Source organism: Dioscorea cayenensis, chromosome 8 (assembly GCF_009730915.1).
Source record: "Dioscorea cayenensis subsp. rotundata cultivar TDr96_F1 chromosome 8, TDr96_F1_v2_PseudoChromosome.rev07_lg8_w22 25.fasta, whole genome shotgun sequence".
In the NCBI taxonomy this organism is placed as follows: Eukaryota; Viridiplantae; Streptophyta; class Magnoliopsida; order Dioscoreales; family Dioscoreaceae; genus Dioscorea; species Dioscorea cayenensis.
In genome coordinates this window covers 22,049,672-22,069,740 of record NC_052478.1, presented here as the reverse complement: position 1 = coordinate 22,069,740, position 20,069 = coordinate 22,049,672, and the positions used below count along the sequence as shown (strand labels likewise).

Sequence of the window (20,069 nt, the reverse complement as noted above, 5' to 3'; positions counted from 1 at the left end):
GAATGATCTACGGCATTTTACTTGCAGAAATGCTTTTTGATTCTGTTAACCTGACCATACTAAGTTGGTTTGGTACTGGTAATGGTGTTGGAATGAGTGTCTTGTCTGTCAGCCAATTTATGATATCATTTGGCGTGGCGTGGCCACGGGGGAAATGATACAAGGGAATATCCATAGAGTATTATTCCATGTCGATACCTCCTTATTCTTTAAATATACCGAGTACCAACCATTTGCATCATGATGTCCTGAGGAGTTTGCAAATTGGGAATTGGGATAACTTGCTTCACGGGAGATGAATTTTCTACTTGCTTCTTGTGGAAAAATTCATTCTGTATTCCACAATAATGCTTGGTAATCGATACCAACATCCAAAGGTGTATAACTCTATATATATATATATGAAATATTCGCGGTTGCGGACTACTTACTACAATGCATATATCTATATATTTGAAGTTTTGAACACCCGAACCAAACCCAGACCTCACTCGGTTCAGATTTTGTTGTGCCTGTGGGCAAAACAGTAATTTTATTGAATTGGATCCTGGCATATCCTTGGGGATGTGCTGTTCATCTTTCCATTGCTTAGCCTGTATAAAATTATATATAAAAGCCGTTTCTTCGGGAGGACTAGTAGTACTGACGGCTTCCTTTCTTTAGTTTTTTGTTTTTTGTTTTTTCTTCTTGTTGTTGGCCTTCTAGTCATCATCATCTTCTTCTTCCTCCCCTCGTCCGTGTTCTTGGTATCTCTTGGCGGTGATTGCAATGGGTGACATTGGTACGTGCCAGTCTCTCTCTCTCTCTCTCTCTCTCTCTCTCTCTCTCTCTGTGCTAGATCTCAAGAAGCTTGTTTTGTTATTTTGTTTTCACGACAAATAAATCTGATCGAAAATAAATAAATAAATAAACTCATTCTTTTTTTTCTTTTTTTTTGGACTTGTGGCGAATTTTAGATTCTCTCGCAGAATTCCTGGCCGTTGCCGTTGACGCCGCCAAGAGCGCAGGAGAAGTTCGATTCACAAACTTTTTGTAATTTTTTCTTTCTTTTTTCGTTTACAAAGCAATCTTATTCCTTTTTAACCTCAGATTATTCGCCAAGGGTTCCACCAGAAGAAGAATGTCGAGCACAAAGGCCAGGTTCCCTTTCTGTTTTTCTTCTTGGAAGCTTTCTTGATTTTTGCGGCTTTTACATACTTATATTATACCGGATGCTTGCTTGGGCGTCTTCACCTCATCTTTTCCTTGAAATGTGCGGTTGTGGAAAACATATTTTAGATCTCCCTGACATTCTTTCTTTGTACCGGATGTTAAAGAGCAAGTTTTTTTTTATTTGTTTTCTTTTTCCAATTGTGGATTGTTTTGACCTATTTATGTCCCAATCCTGTTCAACGATGGGCATCCATGACTTCTATATGGACACAATGATCTTGGATTTTCTGCTAAAAAAATTGATAATTGGTAAACCATGATACGTTAATTAGTTTAAATGGTTTATTTCAATCCTTTCATTTGATATGTAGGTGGACTTGGTGACAGAAACAGACAAGGCATGTGAACGCCTCATCTTCGACCACCTTAAGAAACACTACCCTGAGCATAAGGTGAATTCTGCCTCACAAAATTCATTTATCAGACACTTTGAAGTTCATAACTTCACAATTCTTAATATTTAATCCTTTGGTTTTCTTCTGTGGCAGTTCATTGGTGAAGAAACATCTGCTGTATATGGAACTGATGAGCTGACTGATGATCCCACATGGATTGTCGACCCTCTTGATGGAACCACTAATTTTGTTCATGGGTAACTGAAGCTCCTCTTTCAGAGAAAACACAAAATAAAATAAGTAAAAGAAAAGGAAAGAAAGAAAAGAAAAAAATCTTGCTGCCTTCCTCTTGTCACATTTCTTTCTTTCTCAGCTAGTAATCCAAGTATCTTGCAGATTTCCTTTTGTTTGTGTGTCCATTGGTCTTACAATCGGAAAGGTTCCTTCTGTTGGCGTTGTTTACAATCCAATAATTGATGAGGTATTTCGAGTTTTCTTTGCCGCTATCAAGTTCATGGTTTTCCTGTCTATATACAGCTAATAATGTCTGAAAATGTAAAATGCCTAGTTTAAATTAAGCTCATTCATTCTTCAACTTTTAGCTCTTCACCGGAGTTCATGGACAAGGTGCTTACCTCAATGGAAATCCCATAAAAGGTAAGAGTAAATTCCCATTTTTATTTTTAATTATCATTCATCTTTTTATATTTGAAACTATATTTTCCAGTCTAGATAAGAGGAAAATGTCTCCCCCTAGTCCATATGTAGATTGCGGGGTCTAGTTTTCTATATTTGCTCTCTACAAACCCCTTGGCTATGTAAGCCTTGTGTATCAGGATATCATCTACCATTTTTTTCGATATCTTCTGTTGTAACATGTTCAGCTCAAGTCACTGATGTTTGATATGGATATTGTATCAGCATCTTCTCAAACCGAACTGGTGAAGTCCCTTCTCGCAACAGAGGTGAGTGCACAGTCTTTATTGAACCTGCTGCATGCATTGTTGTATGGCATGAACTATAATTGATTTATTGTAACTCTAGCGCCCTTATATATACACTTCATATGAAGTAGCTTATGTTATAATTGATTACATATTGAACTATCCCTGCCCCTACCCCCACAAAAAAAACAAAGGGATCTACTGCTGGTTGAGTGGTTGAGTCAGAATTATATATTTGAGAAAACACTCCAAATCAACAGTGCCTTCACCCATTAGTTCACTCCACCATCCATCCGTGGCACACCTACACACTGGCTCTTCAGCAACTGACAAACCACTTGCCTTTACCCATAGTCTGTTATTCTCATTAGCAATTTCGCCACTTTCTTTCTCAATGAATTCATGATATCATTCTTCTTCCCTTTTGCATATTATTTCTTAAAAGTGGCTGCTTAAGGTTTTTCTGAGGATAAAGATCAGCTTATCACTCTAACTGATTTCACAATAAATGGCCTAGTGGAACATCCTTATATAGGAAGGTTGCCATAATCTGAGAGTGTTTCCTTCATCATGCTCTCTCTTTCCCCTTTGTTGTTCCTACTTTCTAGTTTCTACTTTGCTGCAAATATAATACGAGGAACATGTTCGGTTGGATCATGTCCAACCATGCATGTGCAAAATGCTCTTGCTTCTTGTATCTATCAATCTATATGATAAAGCGTTTCCAATACTCCATCAACAACCCAGGTAATCATTTCTAGAAGCTTGAGGGGTAGAGTATGTGAACTTTCTAAAATCTCTCATTGCATTCCAAATAATAAACCTGCTGTTGTCCTACCACCTTTGCGATGCTAGTTCATGCCTTCAATGGATTGTTTTTTTATTTGAAGAACAAGTTTTAAAACCTCTTGCAGTTGCACTATCATGCTGCAGACCACATAGTTCATCTTCCTGCTTGAGGTTCTATTATAGTGAGAACTTCTGCATGGAACTTTCTAAAAAATCTCCAGTCACAGAAGTCCACCCATCGCCATTTAATCTGTATTTTGTTCAACTTTGATTTCTAAACATCAATTTTCTTTCCATGCCCTCCTACAGTTAGGAGATTGGCAATCATATCCTTTCATGGAGCATCAATTCCTTGTCCAATTATATCTCTACTCTCTAGCACCTTACTTGATAGATCCTCGTCTCCTTTGCACCGGTAGTCTATTCAAAGAAAAATGGTTTTTTTCTTTAGTAGAAGGGATATGGTAACCCAGATGAGTGACATTTGATCAGGTGGGGACTAAGCGTGATGCATTGACAGTAAATACTACCACCAACAGAATTAACAGCCTCCTGTTCAAGGTAAACACTTATTTTTCTGGAATTGTGGCTTGGATCAGACATTGATGAATTTTGTTAGTTTTTACCAACAGGTGAGATCTCTTAGGATGAGTGGCTCCTGTGCTTTGAACCTTTGTGGCATTGCTTGTGGTAGGCTTGATATCTGCTATGAGATTGGATTTGGTGGGCCTTGGTAGGTTTATAAAGCGTTTCATTCTATTTTAGACTTACGTGACAAGAAATTGTTTCCAGAACTATGTGATTAATTTAATGCGCTTAGGGATGTTGCTGCTGGGGCTGTGATTGTTAGGGAAGCTGGAGGTCTTGTGTTTGACCCGTGAGTACTTGAAATATATGAACTATGTGGAATATGGGCATGCGATACAGGGCAATTGCTATGCAATGTTAACTTAGAATTCTTGATCAGAATATGATATTTTTGTTCATTAGGTATGGAGGTGATTTTGACATCATGTCCCAGAGGGTGGCAGCATCAAATGGCCATTTGAAGGAGAGGTTCTCACTTGCGCTGAGGGAGACTATGGAAGAGCATCAATCCTGATTCCTGAAAGAAGGGAACAACTTTGTGAATCTGGGGCTTTGAGTTGAATATGGAGTATTTAATCAGTTAGCTTGTTATTAATTTATAGGTCATGTTCTCATAATATTCTGGCAAGAACTACCTGAAAACATAGTTTTGGGAGAGCCTTGATATGGTGGTATTTATTTTATTTTATTTTTTTGGGGGGGAGAGCCACCATGGACCATGGTATCTATTTATTAAGAGAAGAACGCTATCAGGTTATGTGGTCATGTGATTGGTTTGCCAGAATGCTATCTGTTTGTGAGAGAACTCTGTGGGAAATGGCAGGGCTATCTTATTGTCCCTTGCAGTGTGAGTTGTATAAGTCATTTTTGGGAATGTCTCTTATTCGGAGGGCTATAGAAGGGCTGAGTTTGATCTAAATTTATAGATTTAATTTACAACTAAAAAGTTCATAGCGTGATTTTTATTTTTAAAAATAAATTATATAAATTATATGGTATTTTCAAAATAATAATAAATTATATTATGAATATATATATATATATAACGGTATAATGTATTTATATATTTTGGGCTATTGATTGGCTTGATTTGAGCTTAGCTAAATACCAAAGCTTGGGCTGCTTATAAATAACTTGATTTGTACTTTTTTTTTAAAAATAAAAAATGACAAGGCCAAATAAATCTTTGTATTATAAACTCTGTTGGCAGAAATTTCTTTTTTTGTGTTTTTTGGTTATCTTAATTCCAAGTTTCCAAATTCAAACCAATGTAGAAGGTGATGAAGAGGTTTTCCACCCAAGACTAGAGGCAAATATGTTCTTTTGAATATAATTAAGCATTGATTTTTGAATAATAAAGACATCATCAGCTTCTAAAGCCTAAAGGTGCAGGTGAACATGATATGCGAATAATGTTCAAATATACAATCTCTTAACTTGAATTTTATTTTAGATGGTAAGGTAGTTATTGAATTATTATTAATATCAGCCGGCTGGGATTCATATAGAATTTGGGAATAAATAAAAAATAAAAAATAAAAATATAATTAAAAAATAAAAAATAATGTGGGACCTCAAATTTGGGTTTTGTTAGAGTATTCTACACCATATGGTGTAGAATACTCTAACCCACACTCAAATCTTACTCCAAATTTGGGGTTGTAATAGTGTGACCACATTATTTTTTATTTTTTAATTATATTTTTTATTTTTATATTTTTTTATTATTGTAATGGAAAATATAAAATTATTAATCAATTAATATAATTATAAGTAGTTATTTATAATATTAATTTGTGTGTAATTAATTAATAATCAATAATAATTATTTTTTAATTAATAAATAACATTGTTAATTATTAATATATATTTAATTAATAAATTTAAAAATATAGTTGTACAATTTTTTAAGTTATATTTTTTAATAAATTATTTATAAATTGTAATTAATGTTTAATTAATTTATGTTAACATGATTAATTTTAAATATCTTTATTAAATAATAATAAAATAATATATGAAAAGAATATTATAAGAATATTTTGTTTTTGGGGGTAAAATTTGAGATTTGTGGTTGGAGTAAAATTTTTTGTAGGAAGACCAAATTTGAGATTCGGGATTGTGGGTTGGAGATTGTCTAAATAGCTGACAGGAGAACCTATTTTGGTATTTTTGGGTCTTTTTTATTAACTTGCAACGAGGGAATGCGATTCGCTTGTTCCCTGGGGTTCTTCGCTGGTATCAATTGGTTCGATCGCGTGGGGGCGTTGTCCAGTAGTCAATCCTGAGAAGGAGAAGGAGAAGGAGAAGGAGAGGGATTGGTGTTTGAAGGAGAAGGAGAAGAAGAAAGAGAGGGATTGGTGTTTGGATGGGCTCCATAAGCATGCTATCGCCTTCACCTTGTGGCAACCCTTGCCGTCGTCGTCAGCTCGTTATGAAGCAGAACAATTGTTGCTTGTTTGGTCAAGCATCTCTAGGACTGAGAGGGAGGAGAGGATCACCGCATCATCATCATCATCAGCAGCAGCATCATCATCATACATCTTCCATGTGTAGAGCTCTGAACACGCACGACTTTCCTGACTGGTCTGATAGAAGCAGCCCCCTCCAGGTAACTGCATCATCATCCATCACCGTCAGTATCATCATGTCTCTCGTATCACTATTCTATTTCAGTAGAGTGGAGATCGTGATGGCGCCAGCCACTCATTTCACTGTAATTCATTCACTCATCCTCTTGTAATACTGATACATAACAAGGTGAGGAAGGAGATTGAGAGATGCTACCAACTGATTCACAGGTTGGGGCGTGGGGCCGTTTACTTGGGTTCTTCCAGAGTAAACACTGGCCATCCTCATTACTTACAAGCACTTGAATTGGCAAGGGAGGTCAGTCTCTTATCACCTCATATCTACCTACCTCCAGGCTCCAGCCACCAACTCTCTCTTTTATCATCATGATCATGCTTTGTGACTCTAACCCTGTAACCCACCAGCTGATGTCAATGCTCTCTGTATAAGCTGGTGATTGATTTGATCTGAACCATTGTCAAATTTTCTAAATGAAAACATTATGCTCTGCAGAGAACTCATGTTTACCTCTTCTTGCGAATTTTTGACATGTCATGGATATATGGCCTGTGTTATCTGATGCTTGATGGGTAATTTGATTCATTCTAACTTTCATGTTTTGCTTTTGGATACATATTCATCTTCAATTTCTTGAACTGCTTCTAGCTCTTAATTGTTGCAAGTATGCTATAAAAAGGACTATATCATTCACTAGAAAAGTTAAGATACTGTTAGACTTCATGGTTCAGCTGTATGTGTATCCAAGACACACACCAAATGCCACATTGTTTTTGCCCAATGGAGAGGTAAATTTTAAGATTACACTAGTAGCAAATTCATTATGCCCGTCACTAGAATGCAGTGCGAACATCTCCATGAAAATACACATGCTATTATAAATATTCTACTTGCTTTCTGAATTGAAACTTGTGGTGTTATTATTGAAGATTGCAAAACTACTGAACTGCACCACATGGACAGGAGTAGGTCCTGGTCTCATGGACGCGGCTGTCAAGGGAGCTCTTGAAGCAAAGAAGCCAGTTGGTGGATTCAAAATAGCAAAAGAGGCGGGTGAATGGACAACCTCTAATTTCCACCCTTACCTTCCTCCTGAAACATATCTTACATGCAGGTAAATAGCTACTGAGTGATCCATGGCAAAACTACTGCATGATGAAACTCACAGATCTCCGTAATGTGAAACATAAATAACAGATTCTTCTCAGCAAGGAAGCATGGGTTGGTGGATGCTGCGGTAAGGAATAAACCATCAGATATGACAGCTGTGGTTGCTTTTCCAGGTGGGATTGGCACATTGGATGAGATATTTGAGATCCTGGCCTTGATTCAGCTGGAAAGGATAGGCTCCAACCTACCTGTGCCATTCCTTCTTTTGAATTATGATTCATTTTATTCGAAGCTGCTAGATTTTTTCGATGATTGTGAGAAGTGGGGAACAGTTGCACGAGGAGAGGTTGCATCATTGTGGAAGGTGTGTGATGGAAATTTGGAGGCGTTGGAGTACTTGGCTGACTTCTATAGCCTTCCCCAAAGCAAAAGGGACTTCAATATTGGAGATAGCGTGCAACCTGGGATGGCATCATAGTATTTTGGATGCATAGTCTTCATTCCTTGCAGCCCACCTGCCAACTGATTGATTCCCCAGGAAAGAGAAATCACTCCCCCAAGTTCTTTTTCCCAATATATGCAGTCCTGTGTGACTAATTTGCAGAAACAATTCTTCCGTCTTGAATAGTTGATTTTCACTGATGAGGTGATGAACAGTGTATTGCATGATTACATCCTTTATGTTGGCTCTTGCAAGTCAGCATTTTCAATTTCTAGGTGTATTGACAGATACTGTGTTTTTGAGTTGGTGCTGTTATGTGGGATCTTGAAATTAACAATGGGCAGGCGGTGTGGTTTTGTTCTATTTTGTTTTCTTCTCTCTGATGATTGTCATGCATGGGATTCTTCTGTTTGTATGGAAACAGACCAGTTGATGAGAGACACTTCTGTTATAGTAGGTACTCAGAGAGGTTTAGGTTTGGTCATTTGGACAAGCCTTCTTAATCAGCCTGCAGCAGCTGTTTACAATAAGCAAACGTAATGCCAAATGAAGATCTCTCTAATTCTAGCAAAAGTAGCAGTCACAAGCAAGCTAAGTGGCATACATTTGTTGGATATTATTTTCTCCACAATGCATTGAAAGTACCCTAGTTTATTTTTCTCACAAAAGGAGGTTCTGATGAGTGTTCAGAGGTAGATGGGCTGATAATAAACACATTCTACAGTGTATATATAACTAATATTCACATCGGCATGTCAGTTACCATGTTTCCATTCATAAATGGCACGCACCTGCTCCAGTTGCTAGCAAATCATTCTGAAAGTGGAGCTCAGATAGGCACTTCAACGACTTGTATTCCTCTGGCTTCTTTATGTCGCCGACATATCCAGGCAATATGTCCAGTATCAGTGTATCTCACCCTCCACAACCCAAACCTCTGTGCTATGTCTTTCCCAGTAGCAATCTTTTGATCTTTCAGGAAATCCACGAGCCACTGCTGAGCAGCTTTGATGTCCTGAGAAATATTCCTGCTGTTTATTGAACTCTCTGGGTTCAGCGAACCTCTGCTTTGGGTTCCTCTTGCCCTTCCAAGTGCTGCAGCTCCTCCCACAGCCCCTGCGGCTATGGCTGCTGTTCCATAAAGGAAGGATGAATCAATTAGATGAGCTACTTCCCTGCTCAAATCAGGTATCATCTCTCCCATGCCGGCGGCTAAATGTACCCCAATCTTCAGAGCAAATGTTAACAGTTTCATAAATTTGCTCATGTAAGGGAGCAAGCACTTGAGTGCCTGATTGTCTACTTGCATCAGTTCACAACCCATTTGGTCATCCACCACATGCATTTCTCTCCGGTATTCACACAGCATGTGCAGCCGCAGAGCTGTCATGCCAGAAAACAATTTTGTCACTAGCCTCTTGGTATAATTCTGTACCTGGACGAAATAGAAAAACTGAGGCACCTTTCTCTCTTCCAGCTGGATGTTGTAGTTCACCAAGTAGTCCAACTTCCTGTGAAGCTCAATCACAAGGCGATGCTCATAGTACCTGAGCCCTTGTATTTCCTGCTTCAGATCCTTGATACCCTGCTCTATAATCTTCAATCTCTGTAAAATAGTTTCTACACCCTGGGCAATGCCTGAAAGAGAGGGCTCAACCATGTGATCAGCAGCTGCTGTGGGCGCCTCCTGGTTCTCAGATGGTGCCAGTGGTACTGCCACTTCTCTAGCAAGATGGTGCAGGTCATAATACCGCCGATGCAGCACCTCTCGAAAGTCTTCATCCGAAAGAAGATTCCGGGCATAATCAAATCCTGATCGTAAAATGGTTCTGGTTCCATCCATTAGTGAGACCCAGGTATGCTGATAGTCGTACATGCTATCTGCGGGCATGGAGAGCAGTGCCTGTTTTAGTCGCTGCAGAGGGACGCACTGTGTTCTCCTTAAGCTGGATGGTAGAAGGTATTTGACACAATCTGGTCTAAGAATGCTCTCAGTTACTGTGATGCCTGGGCACAGACTATGGATTGTGGGTATTATGAGTTGGTGAAAGAGCCTCAACATTTCATTGATGTTCTGAGTCTTAGCAGAGCAACCCAGAATGTCTATGTAGTAGTAGCTGAGTTGCTCTCCAAGCTCTACCCTCACGTGGATTCCGTTAATCTCTATTAATATTAGGTTTTTCTCTAAGCTGTAGATTGCGCCTTGCTGGTTCTTTAATCTGAAAATTTTGTTGTGGAGATGCACCTGCAGTTTTTCAGTACAAGTATGGTAAATTATGAGATACTTGGAAATGTTAGATTGGATTGGAATCGTAATTCCCTTGATATCAAAAGTGGGGAACAGAAAGATGGCAATGGCAAATTAAGTGAGTACGATATTGAGTCATGATTAAATTCCTCCATCATCATTTTTCACTCTCAGATGTAGTTGTTAGTTAAGTTATCAAGATACTGTTATTACAAAAAGGGGGAAAGGATAAAATAATACCTGTAGTCTTGGAAAGAAGCCTGCCGTCAGAAACATTTGCCTTGAGTTGTCAAATTCCAAACGCCTTCCTACATAAACACATTCAGGTGTGTTCAGTTGCCATTTCTGAGACTTCCCTCTCCCTTCTTCAAGAAGGCCTGGGATCAGTAGCATGGTATTTGGATTGCCCGGATCTTGCTCATAGCACAGTTCTAGTTGGAGCATCATCTTAATGAGATCACCAGCCTCCAAATTGTCAAATACTTTGGAGCCCATCCCAGGAATTTGATTCTGCAGTCGCCCTCTTAATATCTTCTCCAGTTCTTTCTTGCTTATGAACCCATTGCCTTCTGTTGTACTGTTCTTGGTAGCATTTAACTTTGCCAATTGGCCAAGTACTTCACCACAGAACCAGCCACAGTCCAAAATCAGAAATCCAAGCTCCTCAAAGAAAATGACCTCACCAACATGTTGCAAAGAAGTTGCCACAGCTCGTCTTCGCATGTCCACCGACCCCATATTATCACGCCTTGATCGGATTCTCAAGGCTGGGATGTTAAGCTGGCACAACTCACAAAACTGGCTCCATCTCATGACTGGTCTGTTGAAGTTTTGTGACCTCCATTCTGCTATTAGTTTTATCAAGTCATTGCACAGTTGGTAAACTTGTGGAGCTTTTTGCACTACTGTCCGGCTGGTCATTCTAAGGTGATGCGTGAGTTTGCTTACGGAAACAGATGATCTTGCGTCTACAGTGAATACTGTTGGATAGAAATCCGTGGAATCTTGGAATCTCTCCCTGAGTCTCTGAACAGAACTAGCAATTGTTTGCAAATGCCCTGACTGCTGCTGGGACACCTTATCATAGTGGGTGAGAACTATGGTTATATGTGGTAGCTTGGATCTCGTATCTGCTCTTCTCGAGTTTGAGACTATGAATCTTAACCAGTAAAGGAGATCGGCTTCAACCTCTTCTGGGGTTTTGGGCTCTCTGTTTGCAGGTTTTCTAAACATGCTGGATACTATAAGAAAAAACGAGGGGCTTCCATGGCCCGGAAACATGAGATCGTGCAATGCAAAGTTCTCATGTTGGCCAGCAAGATTCCAGATTGAAATTTTGATGTCACCATCCTGGGAAGTCTTTATTTTGATATCTGAAGATCTTACAATCTGCTCAACTGGATTCACCAAAGTTCTCAATGCATCTGTGTAAGTTAACCTCGAAGAGTCGAGATTATGCAATATGGAGTTGCAGAGAGAGTTTTTACCTACATGACCATACAAATCATTTTTCACCAGGTCTTGAGTGAAAATTAAGTTAAGATTTTAATGGAGAGAAAGAATTAGCAGATTCAACGGTTGCTGTTCTGATGGAGTTAGTTGGTTCTGTTTATGGTTTTGTATTTACGATGATACCTACCACCATGATTGATACATGCTTTACATGAATAAAATTTAGAAGAATGTACTGCAGATATCATATATTGGTGGTTTACTAATATGCGAAGAAAATGTTGTTACCTGCAAATTCTTGCCCACAAAAGAAGACTCTGCAAAAGGTTGGTGTTGTGAGTTGCAAATCATTGAGCAGGTCTTTCTCTGGAACCAGACTGGAGTTCTGGCCAAGCTTCTCATAAATCCGATCTGCTTTCCCTGCATCGTGCAATGGTGTTCCAGTGAGATCAATCTCCTCAATCCATGGATTAACTTGCAAGGTGTCCATCACGCTTTGCAGCACCATCTCGCCTTGAATCCCTCTGCAGCATCTGAATGACAGGCACCTCAAAGTGGCATTTCTTTCCAGGCTCCTGAAGATTTTCACAGCATCTTCCGGTTTCAAGCTGGTATCGTTATAGATGCTGAAATGAGTAACTGTTTGATTTGTTTCCAGCATCTTCAAGATAGCTATGACACCTCCTCTACCAATCTTGGTCTTTACCCCTCCGAAAGAGAGCCAAGTGAGGGTGGTGTTTGCTTGTGTTTGAAACGGGGAGAATCTGCTCAAAGGGCATAACAGATGTTCCACACCAATTCCTGTGAACCAGTTTCCATCCAAATGAAGTTTGGACAAGAAGCGATTTTTGAAAAACCCGGCAGCTATGTATACGATGGCCTTATCTTTGAGGCAAGTTCTTGATAAGACGACCTCCTTGAGGGTCCTGTTTTGCTCCAAAACACATCTGAACTCTCTAGCCCATTTTGATTTAAGCCTGATTCCAGTCATATCCAGGGTCCTCACTGTTGCATTCAATCCCAGAGCACAAGCTATCCTCTGCGAACCTGAATGATCAACATCATATACTCGTAGGGTGTTAGTTTCAGGTGTGAACTCGACTACTTTGGAACTCCTGTTGCCATTGTTGCTCCTGCTCCATATATGAACTTCCATAGCCCTGTTTCTGGCCAAGACAGCTGAGATGAGTGGGGTTGCAGTGATAGAATTGTTGTCTACAACCGTCAGCAGTTTCAGCGTGGAGTTCACCTCTATCATTCTCGAAAGCTCTTCGGCCCCCTTTGAGCTGATGGAGTCCTCCCATACCTGCAGCTCTTCCAGTGTTTCATTCTTTGTTAACGCAGAGGCTAGCAACTTAGCTCCAAGGAAGCCAATCTGGCACTCTGAGAATATGACTACTTCGAGGATGTTATTTCTGCCAATCATTTCTGATAGCTCAGATAGTCCTGATGCACCAAACATGTTCCTCTGGAACTCTAGCTGCCTGATGTTTGAATTATTTTTACCTAGCAACAAGCAACGGAGATTTTGGAGCGGCCCAGGCTTCCAGTCTACACTGTGAAATGACAGGTTCATTGGGGTTGTATGGTTTGTTTCCCGTGCTGCTGCTGCCAGGACAGCCAAAAGCTGGTTGAAATAATTAATTCCGTCATTGTCGTCGTCGTTGTTTGCAGAAAAGCTGATGCTTGAAGAATTGTCCGACTCTTGGAAGGAGCCTGATGTGGATTGTGTGTGAAAAAAGGAAATATTTTGTAGGTTGGTCTTTCCTGACCTTATTGCCTGCAGAGTCCATTGGAGATCTCTGGTTTTCTGGGATGACATTTTTTTTCAGCTAACAAGCTAATGCAAGGGGAAGGGTAGAAGGTCTCCTATGTTTCTGATTATAGACCTTTTTTTTTTAGCCTTGGAATAGAGAAGCCTTGCAGGTTGTTGTTGCAATTTGAGATGTAGGCATATCTGTATTTGGTTGATAAATCACAACGCAATGTATAATAGTAGACCTTGTATTATTATATCCAAAGTGGCAATGGCATTTGCTTTGATGTCCCTTCCTCGAAGAAAGAAAATCATAAAGGAGAAGGGATCAGATTCTGCCAGTGGCAAAGCAAATGCTGAAGGTGACCATGTAGCATGGAAAGCTATCGTATGTGGGCGGTTGTTGCTATCGTCAAACAAAGGTTGTGATTCTTGCCCCCTCTCTTTACTTTGTTTGATTCTTGTATGCCTGCATTTGAGTTTGATCTTGAGCCTATTGAGAATGTGGGTGTTACGTTATATGATTTTATGTATATATGTATTATTAGGCAGGCATAACATGAAACCTACTGGTGGAGAAACCAACAGAGAGATTATAGTCCACCAGTGACAGGGATTATATATGAATAAAAGCAAGAAAGATAGGTCCATGCGGGTTCCAAATGAGGGATGATGTACCAAAACATTCATTGAAGAACGACATAACCATAACCATAACCATAACCATAACGACACTGACCCTGACTGGATTAAGAAAAGATTGGTGCAAATTTCCTGCAAAATGTACAAGCAAACTCACATACATCATAGCAGCCACCTCTATTTGAAGGATGAACACACATAACTACTAACAAATTAAAATAAAAACATAAAAAATTATAGAAAATATATCTTAATAGACTTAGGTGTTCCAATAAAAAAACAGCACATCCTTCATCCTTGATAACAAATGGACCATCCAGTGTCTTGCTCCACACAGATTGCTTTGGCCAAAATCACACATTTGCCAAAACGAAAGAGAGATATATATATATATATATATAGACACACATACATCATAAAAAAAATACGGTGTGGAGAAAAGATAGTGACCAAAAACTTCCTGAAAGTACATGTATTAATAGAATCAAATCTGAATGTTCGGTAGCCTTATTCAAAGGGATCAGATAAACTCCCCAAAAGCTCCACACTAAATCAACCAGATTTCCAGTACAGCTAAGGCAAAAAAAGATCAAAGCAACAAAAAATAAAAAAAAAAAAACCTGCCTGGCTCAAACTATCAAGTTTGCCAGATATTACATCATATTTTCCTTCCCTTCGTTTGAATAAAACTAGAAGTCTATACTCCCTTTCACCAACATAAACCTGAACAATCTTCAGAATATATCCCGCAAACATCTTTTACATCTCAGTCAAACCTCACGAAACAAAACCTACACTCATGTAGAAACAAACTCAAATTTCAAGCCTTAAACAAAACCCTTTTTTATCTCTCTGATTTCCCTGAATTTGAATTTCAGGAACAAACTCTCTGGTTTAGCTCTAAGTAATCAACTAACCCATATATCTGAAACTGTAAACAACAAAATAATTGCAATTCACAACCATGCGCGAGTCACCGCACTCTCCACTTATGATGAGCATTAAACAATATAAAAAACTCTCTAGGATGCGATACCTGTCACCAATCAGAAGGAAAAAAGTATCAGTATATTTCATTCACAGAGCTGTCTATCTCAACATATATCAACAACGAAAAAAATGTAGATGAAAATCCAGCAGAAATAAATAAATAAACAATTTCATTGAGCATTTTTCAGTATATTCATATTCAGTAACCACAGAGAAATCAAACATATAGAGGTACACAAAATAATTGCTAGCCTCTCAAAGTCAGAAAATTGCCCATTCACCATCAGCAAAAAAAATTTCCACCAAAGGATTTGATGTCAATCAAATGCTTATGCAAAGGCAGAAGATAGATAAAATTGAAGCAAAGACTAATTTCTCATTAGCATTACTCTGGAAAAGAAGGCATATATCTGCTCAGACACCAGTAAATAAGCTTATGTACACGTAAAGACTAAATTTAAATGCCGCATCCAGATGGCATAGATCTAAATACGATGACATCTAAATGCCACTTCAAACTAGTGCAACAAGTATCCACAACCCAAAGGAGAACGGAAAAAACATTACAAGATCTAACAGTCCAAGAAGTCAGATGGTAGGCAACAAAGGAAATGCCTCAGGTGACAAAGAACTACAGACTTGATGACATGGATATACAAGATTTGCAAAATCATTATATTTTGCTTTAATCTTTGTTCCATATTTACATACATATCAGCAATTAGGATTTATAAAATCTGTATATTACTGGACCAGGATATTATGAACATGATGCCAACAACTAGGATATCTGGTATGTACTAATGTGGCAACAATTATCTTTGAAAAGAACAACCCAAAGACAAAAATGAGCATAGATCCTTTATCTTAAATGGCATTGAAGATCTTCCTTTATGCAGTAAATCCATGGAGTGAAGTTGATAGTAAGCAGGATGGTTAGGTTTTGGGTCCACTAGTGGTTCAGACCTTACAGAGCTTAACCTCAATAAGTAGCTTTAGACAAAGCCTAGCAAACAAGGGAAATCGTTCAAGGTTCCCGACCTATACCAAGGATCTGTTTAAGTCTTTAGTATTGAAGCAGGCTAAAAACATTAAAAGAATGCAAAAATGAAGAGAGATTTGAGTGAACTACTTCCATGTTGTACAAATTATCACGGGAAAAATTTACAGCCTTCTCTCAACTGTGGATGCATATCAGCTATCCTTTTTGGCACCTTTAATGAGAAAGAGAGCCACATGAGATGGATAGATTTGGATCAAACAGTTCCACAAGAAAAGATTTTGGTTTCTTAAGATATCTTCCATGTAGAAACCCAGTATTAAGAGATTGGATGTTTTCTCACAAAAAAACATAATACCCTCTAATTTTGATTCGTAATGTTTCTTATCTTTTGATAATGGTTATAGGTCATGCGCGATAAACTGCCTAGCACCAAGCTAACAGATGATTTGTGTCCCATGCAAGCCCTTGGTCACTAGGTCTCAGCAGTAAATGTTCGTGCTAGTACAGCAGCAGATAATCAAGCAAGCAAATAGTCACTATATCATAAATTCTGTTTAACCATTAAGTAAATGTTTGAACTCATATTTTGTTTACTCATAGTATAGCTAGCAGTCAAAGTGAAACTATCTGTTCATGCACTATTAGAGTTTGTCTTGCTTTATATCTACATGCATATAAATGTGAACATTATAATTCAATCAAAATTACAAGGCATCTGCATTGTAACAGTGTCTCAATCCATCAGTTGCATGCCAGTACAATGGACATAACATCTGCAGTTCAAAAAATAACTCATCAATAAACAAAAAGCATATCTTACCTCTAGTTCGCTGTCTATCAGAACCAATACACCCACCTGCATAGCCAGCAGAGCCCTTGGTGGTGACATCTGAAGCTGCAGTGCGTAGCCCGTAACCAAATGTCCCAGGAGCATCTAGGTCATTGGATCCTGACCGCCAGGTTGGGTCTCCATAGATCGAACTAGCACCATAAAGATCTGTGAAATTTCCTTCATGCCCATTGGTAGGAACATTCACAGGTGCGTTAGAAACACCAGCTCCAGAGCTCCTTCCAAAACCATTGCTGTCTAAACTGAAACTATTCTCTCTACTCCCGAGACCAAGGTTCTCTGTAGCAAAGACTGCATTATTACCACCAATTTGGGCAGATATAGGAGAAGCAGAACTCCCCCACTTCAGGCTACCATAGTCAAAGGCACCAGGGCTCCCACTTCCAGAGGACATGTAAGCATTGGAATTTGGAGGGTTTATTGTGTAGTTAAGACCACTGCCCCAAACATTGCGACCCATTGAGCCAATACCTGCCCCTATACCAACATTACCCCCACCATAGCCAACAGGGGTTCCATATCTACTTGAGTTTCCATTGTAAAAAGGACTACTGGCCCTCCCAAAACTAATACTCTCATTGTAGTTTAAATTTCCTCCAAAATTTGAGTTGAAGCCAGGATCAAAATTCATCCCCATTCCATAGCCAGGGGAAATTGCTGGGAAACCATTACGTGCAGTAGGAACTGTACCAAATCTAGCATCCATCCGCATTCCATGAGCACCTAAAGAACTTGGACTGAATGCTTGGGTATACCCATTAAGAAAGCTATTGATTCTATTCATACCATAGTTGTATCCCATGGTAGGGGAACGCATAGTGGGTCCTGGAGATAGTTCCTTAGGTACAGCCCTCTTGACCTCAACCATCTTACCATTCAACTCATGAAATGTTTTCAGCAATGCCTTGTCCACAGCTTCTTCTGATTCAAATGTAATGAAACCAAAACCTCTAGGCCTCTGTGTGCTGTGATCATACATCACAATAACATCAGCGATCGACCCAAACTGAAGGAAGTACCTTCTGAAGTCATTGTCCGTTATAGTGGACGGCAGGCCTCCAACAAATATCTTTTTGGTACGAGCAGGGGATGGAGAACCATGAACACTGTTGCTGCTCTTGTTGAGGATATTCTGATCATCCCTGGGAACAGCTTTCTTGGCCTCCACCTGTCCAAGAGTTCATCGGTCCAAGGCAACAGTGAATAAATATTAAGGTCGGGTGTAAGTTTAAATATTGAACATAAATAATACTGCAAATCCAAAATATATTATTCAAAATAAGAAGAATTGAGAAAGAAGGATTGCATTCATAATAGTGTTCAGCATGCTAGGGAATGAATTAGAATTTCAACAACCATTGAGAGTTCTGCCAATAAGCGTGTCTGACAGGAGCACGCTGTATTATGGACGGAAGGAGGAAAGGATGCAAATGGTTACCATGCGGCCATCAATCATGTGTTTGTCCATGACAACTCTCTCAGCAACTGCAGGGTCAGAAAACACAATGAAGCCAAAACCACGAGCTCGGCCGGTGGCCCGGTCCTTCATGATGACGGCCTCTAATACCTCCCCGAAGTGACTGAAGTAGTCCCGGAGACGGCCTTCATCAGTGTCCCAAGAGATGCCACCGATAAAAAGCTTACCGAGATCTGACTCCATCCTCTCTTCTGCCACATAGAAAGCAAAAAAAGAAGAAGAAAAGCTCATTACTTGATTGTTAGATCGCAATCCAATTCAAAAGCACATTCATTTCCGCAATCCAGTGTTAAAAACGCACCAGATCCAATCGAGAGATGTAGAATTTGGGGGAACAAACACAGACACGAATGACAAAGAAGAAAGGGAAAGACAAAGAAGAGCGATAAGAAGAAGAAGAAAAAACGAAACTTTGAAGCATCGGATGGATTAGGTGCCAAAAAAAAGCAAAAGGATTTGTGGGAAAGAAGGTAAAAAAAGAGTTTTAGATCGATCGATCAAAGAAACAGAGAAACAGTTATTTTTTGTCCAAAAGGGGCAGCAACAATCTAATCAGACAGCGATCAACCAACAGTAATACGATGGATAATGGAACGTTGGATTTTGGATAGCCAATTCGGTACAATAGATAGAAAGGAGCATTAGATTATGAGATCGGACAAACCGCTTACCGAATTTCTGAGGATCTCTGCCCGACCACCGTAGCTTAAGAAGATCTCCTAAGGATCGCCATCACCGTCATCATCGCCATCATCGTTGTTATCGATGATGAATCCTCTTGTCCTCCAATTCCGTTCTCTGTTGTATTCGTTGAGGATGGGAAGAAGCTGAAACGATGAATGAGAGAAAATATACCCAAAAAACAACAACAACAACAACAGAGAGAAAAGGAAGAAAAGAGAGTATATATAAATAGAGAGAAAGAGAGGGAGTATAAATATAATATAGGAATGGAAAGAGGAGGAGACGATGCGTTGAGGGTTGTGTTAGTAGTATTGAGTTGGATTTCAAATTTATTTTCCTTTTTCAAAACTTTAAACTTTGATTGAATAATTTGTAAATATTATTTCTTTTTTGGTTTTTTTCCCTCTTCTTTTTTTTTATATGTAAAATTAAATCACAAATGATTGTGAAATTCTGGTCCGTCTGATCTGATCTTGTGGCTCATGTGGATGGTGAATGATTCTTGTCCAGAAAACACTTTACATTTCTTTCTCTTTCAGTTTTAACTATTGATAATAATTATTATAATTATTATTATTATTAATATTATATATATTTATTCTTCCTTTTATTGCCTGCTTCTGCGGATAGAGAAGCATATGCCCATCCATCCCCACCAGAAAGGTAGTTTGCCTGGTGATTTATTGTATTTGTTTATTTATTTTCTGATTTTCTGCTTAATCATGTAGGTTGTAGTCGGTCATTTCATTTTGATTGCAGTGCTAGGCCTTGTTGGGTAGTGAATGGAGATTGATTCCTGAATGTTTCATCCTCATCCACTAAAAAAAAAAATCTGGTATTTCACTAACCAAAAAAACATTTTTAAGAAAAAAAAATCAAACAAACTATACTAGGTAAGGGATTATATATATAAATATATATACAGTAATAACATATAGGCTAGCAGAGCATCCAAATC

The 20,069-nt window shown here is 38.8% G+C and overlaps 4 protein-coding genes across 7 annotated transcripts; 2 read left to right on the top strand and 2 right to left on the bottom strand.

The window, feature by feature from the left end:
• Positions 1–529: 529 nt before the first annotated feature.
• LOC120267646 (inositol-phosphate phosphatase) lies at positions 530–4,706 on the top strand. Its single transcript, XM_039275318.1, has 12 exons — positions 530–781; positions 957–1,012; positions 1,090–1,140; positions 1,524–1,604; positions 1,701–1,804; positions 1,944–2,028; positions 2,150–2,204; positions 2,469–2,512; positions 3,773–3,841; positions 3,913–4,013; positions 4,101–4,157; positions 4,271–4,706. The coding sequence occupies exons 1-12, from the start codon at positions 769–771 to the stop codon at positions 4,380–4,382; spliced, it is 828 nt and encodes a 275-aa protein (XP_039131252.1). The 5' UTR covers positions 530–768; the 3' UTR covers positions 4,383–4,706.
• A 1,311-nt stretch (positions 4,707–6,017) lies between these two features.
• On the top strand, positions 6,018–8,372 carry LOC120267529. Of its 3 annotated transcripts, none has more exons than XM_039275205.1 (4): positions 6,018–6,479; positions 6,548–6,757; positions 7,387–7,571; positions 7,655–8,372. In XM_039275205.1, the coding sequence occupies exons 1-4, from the start codon at positions 6,237–6,239 to the stop codon at positions 8,043–8,045; spliced, it is 1,029 nt and encodes a 342-aa protein (XP_039131139.1). In that variant the 5' UTR covers positions 6,018–6,236; the 3' UTR covers positions 8,046–8,372. The 3 variants fall into 3 exon arrangements, with proteins under 3 accessions (XP_039131139.1, XP_039131140.1, XP_039131141.1); XM_039275206.1 differs by having other exon boundaries at positions 6,023–6,479; positions 6,629–6,757; XM_039275207.1 differs by lacking the exon at positions 6,548–6,757 and having other exon boundaries at positions 6,023–6,479.
• A 43-nt stretch (positions 8,373–8,415) lies between these two features.
• On the bottom strand, positions 8,416–13,531 carry LOC120267404 (protein TORNADO 1). The gene is made up of 4 exons (XM_039275039.1): positions 11,998–13,531; positions 10,498–11,744; positions 8,801–10,254; positions 8,416–8,517 (listed from the first exon to the last, which is right to left on the bottom strand). Exons 1-3 carry the CDS (start codon positions 13,529–13,531, stop codon positions 8,839–8,841), a joined length of 4,197 nt encoding a protein of 1,398 aa, XP_039130973.1. The 3' UTR covers positions 8,416–8,517; positions 8,801–8,838.
• Positions 13,532–14,553: 1,022 nt separating this feature from the next.
• Positions 14,554–19,301, bottom strand: LOC120267117 (heterogeneous nuclear ribonucleoprotein 1-like). 2 transcript variants are annotated; one of them, XM_039274819.1, is made up of 4 exons: positions 19,099–19,301; positions 18,389–18,618; positions 16,921–18,118; positions 14,554–15,143 (listed from the first exon to the last, which is right to left on the bottom strand). In XM_039274819.1, exons 2-4 carry the CDS (start codon positions 18,608–18,610, stop codon positions 15,130–15,132), a joined length of 1,434 nt encoding a protein of 477 aa, XP_039130753.1. In that variant the 5' UTR covers positions 18,611–18,618; positions 19,099–19,301; the 3' UTR covers positions 14,554–15,129. The 2 variants fall into 2 exon arrangements, with proteins under 2 accessions (XP_039130753.1, XP_039130754.1); XM_039274820.1 differs by lacking the exon at positions 19,099–19,301 and adding an exon at positions 18,729–18,882.
• Between the last annotated feature and the right edge of the window lie 768 nt (positions 19,302–20,069).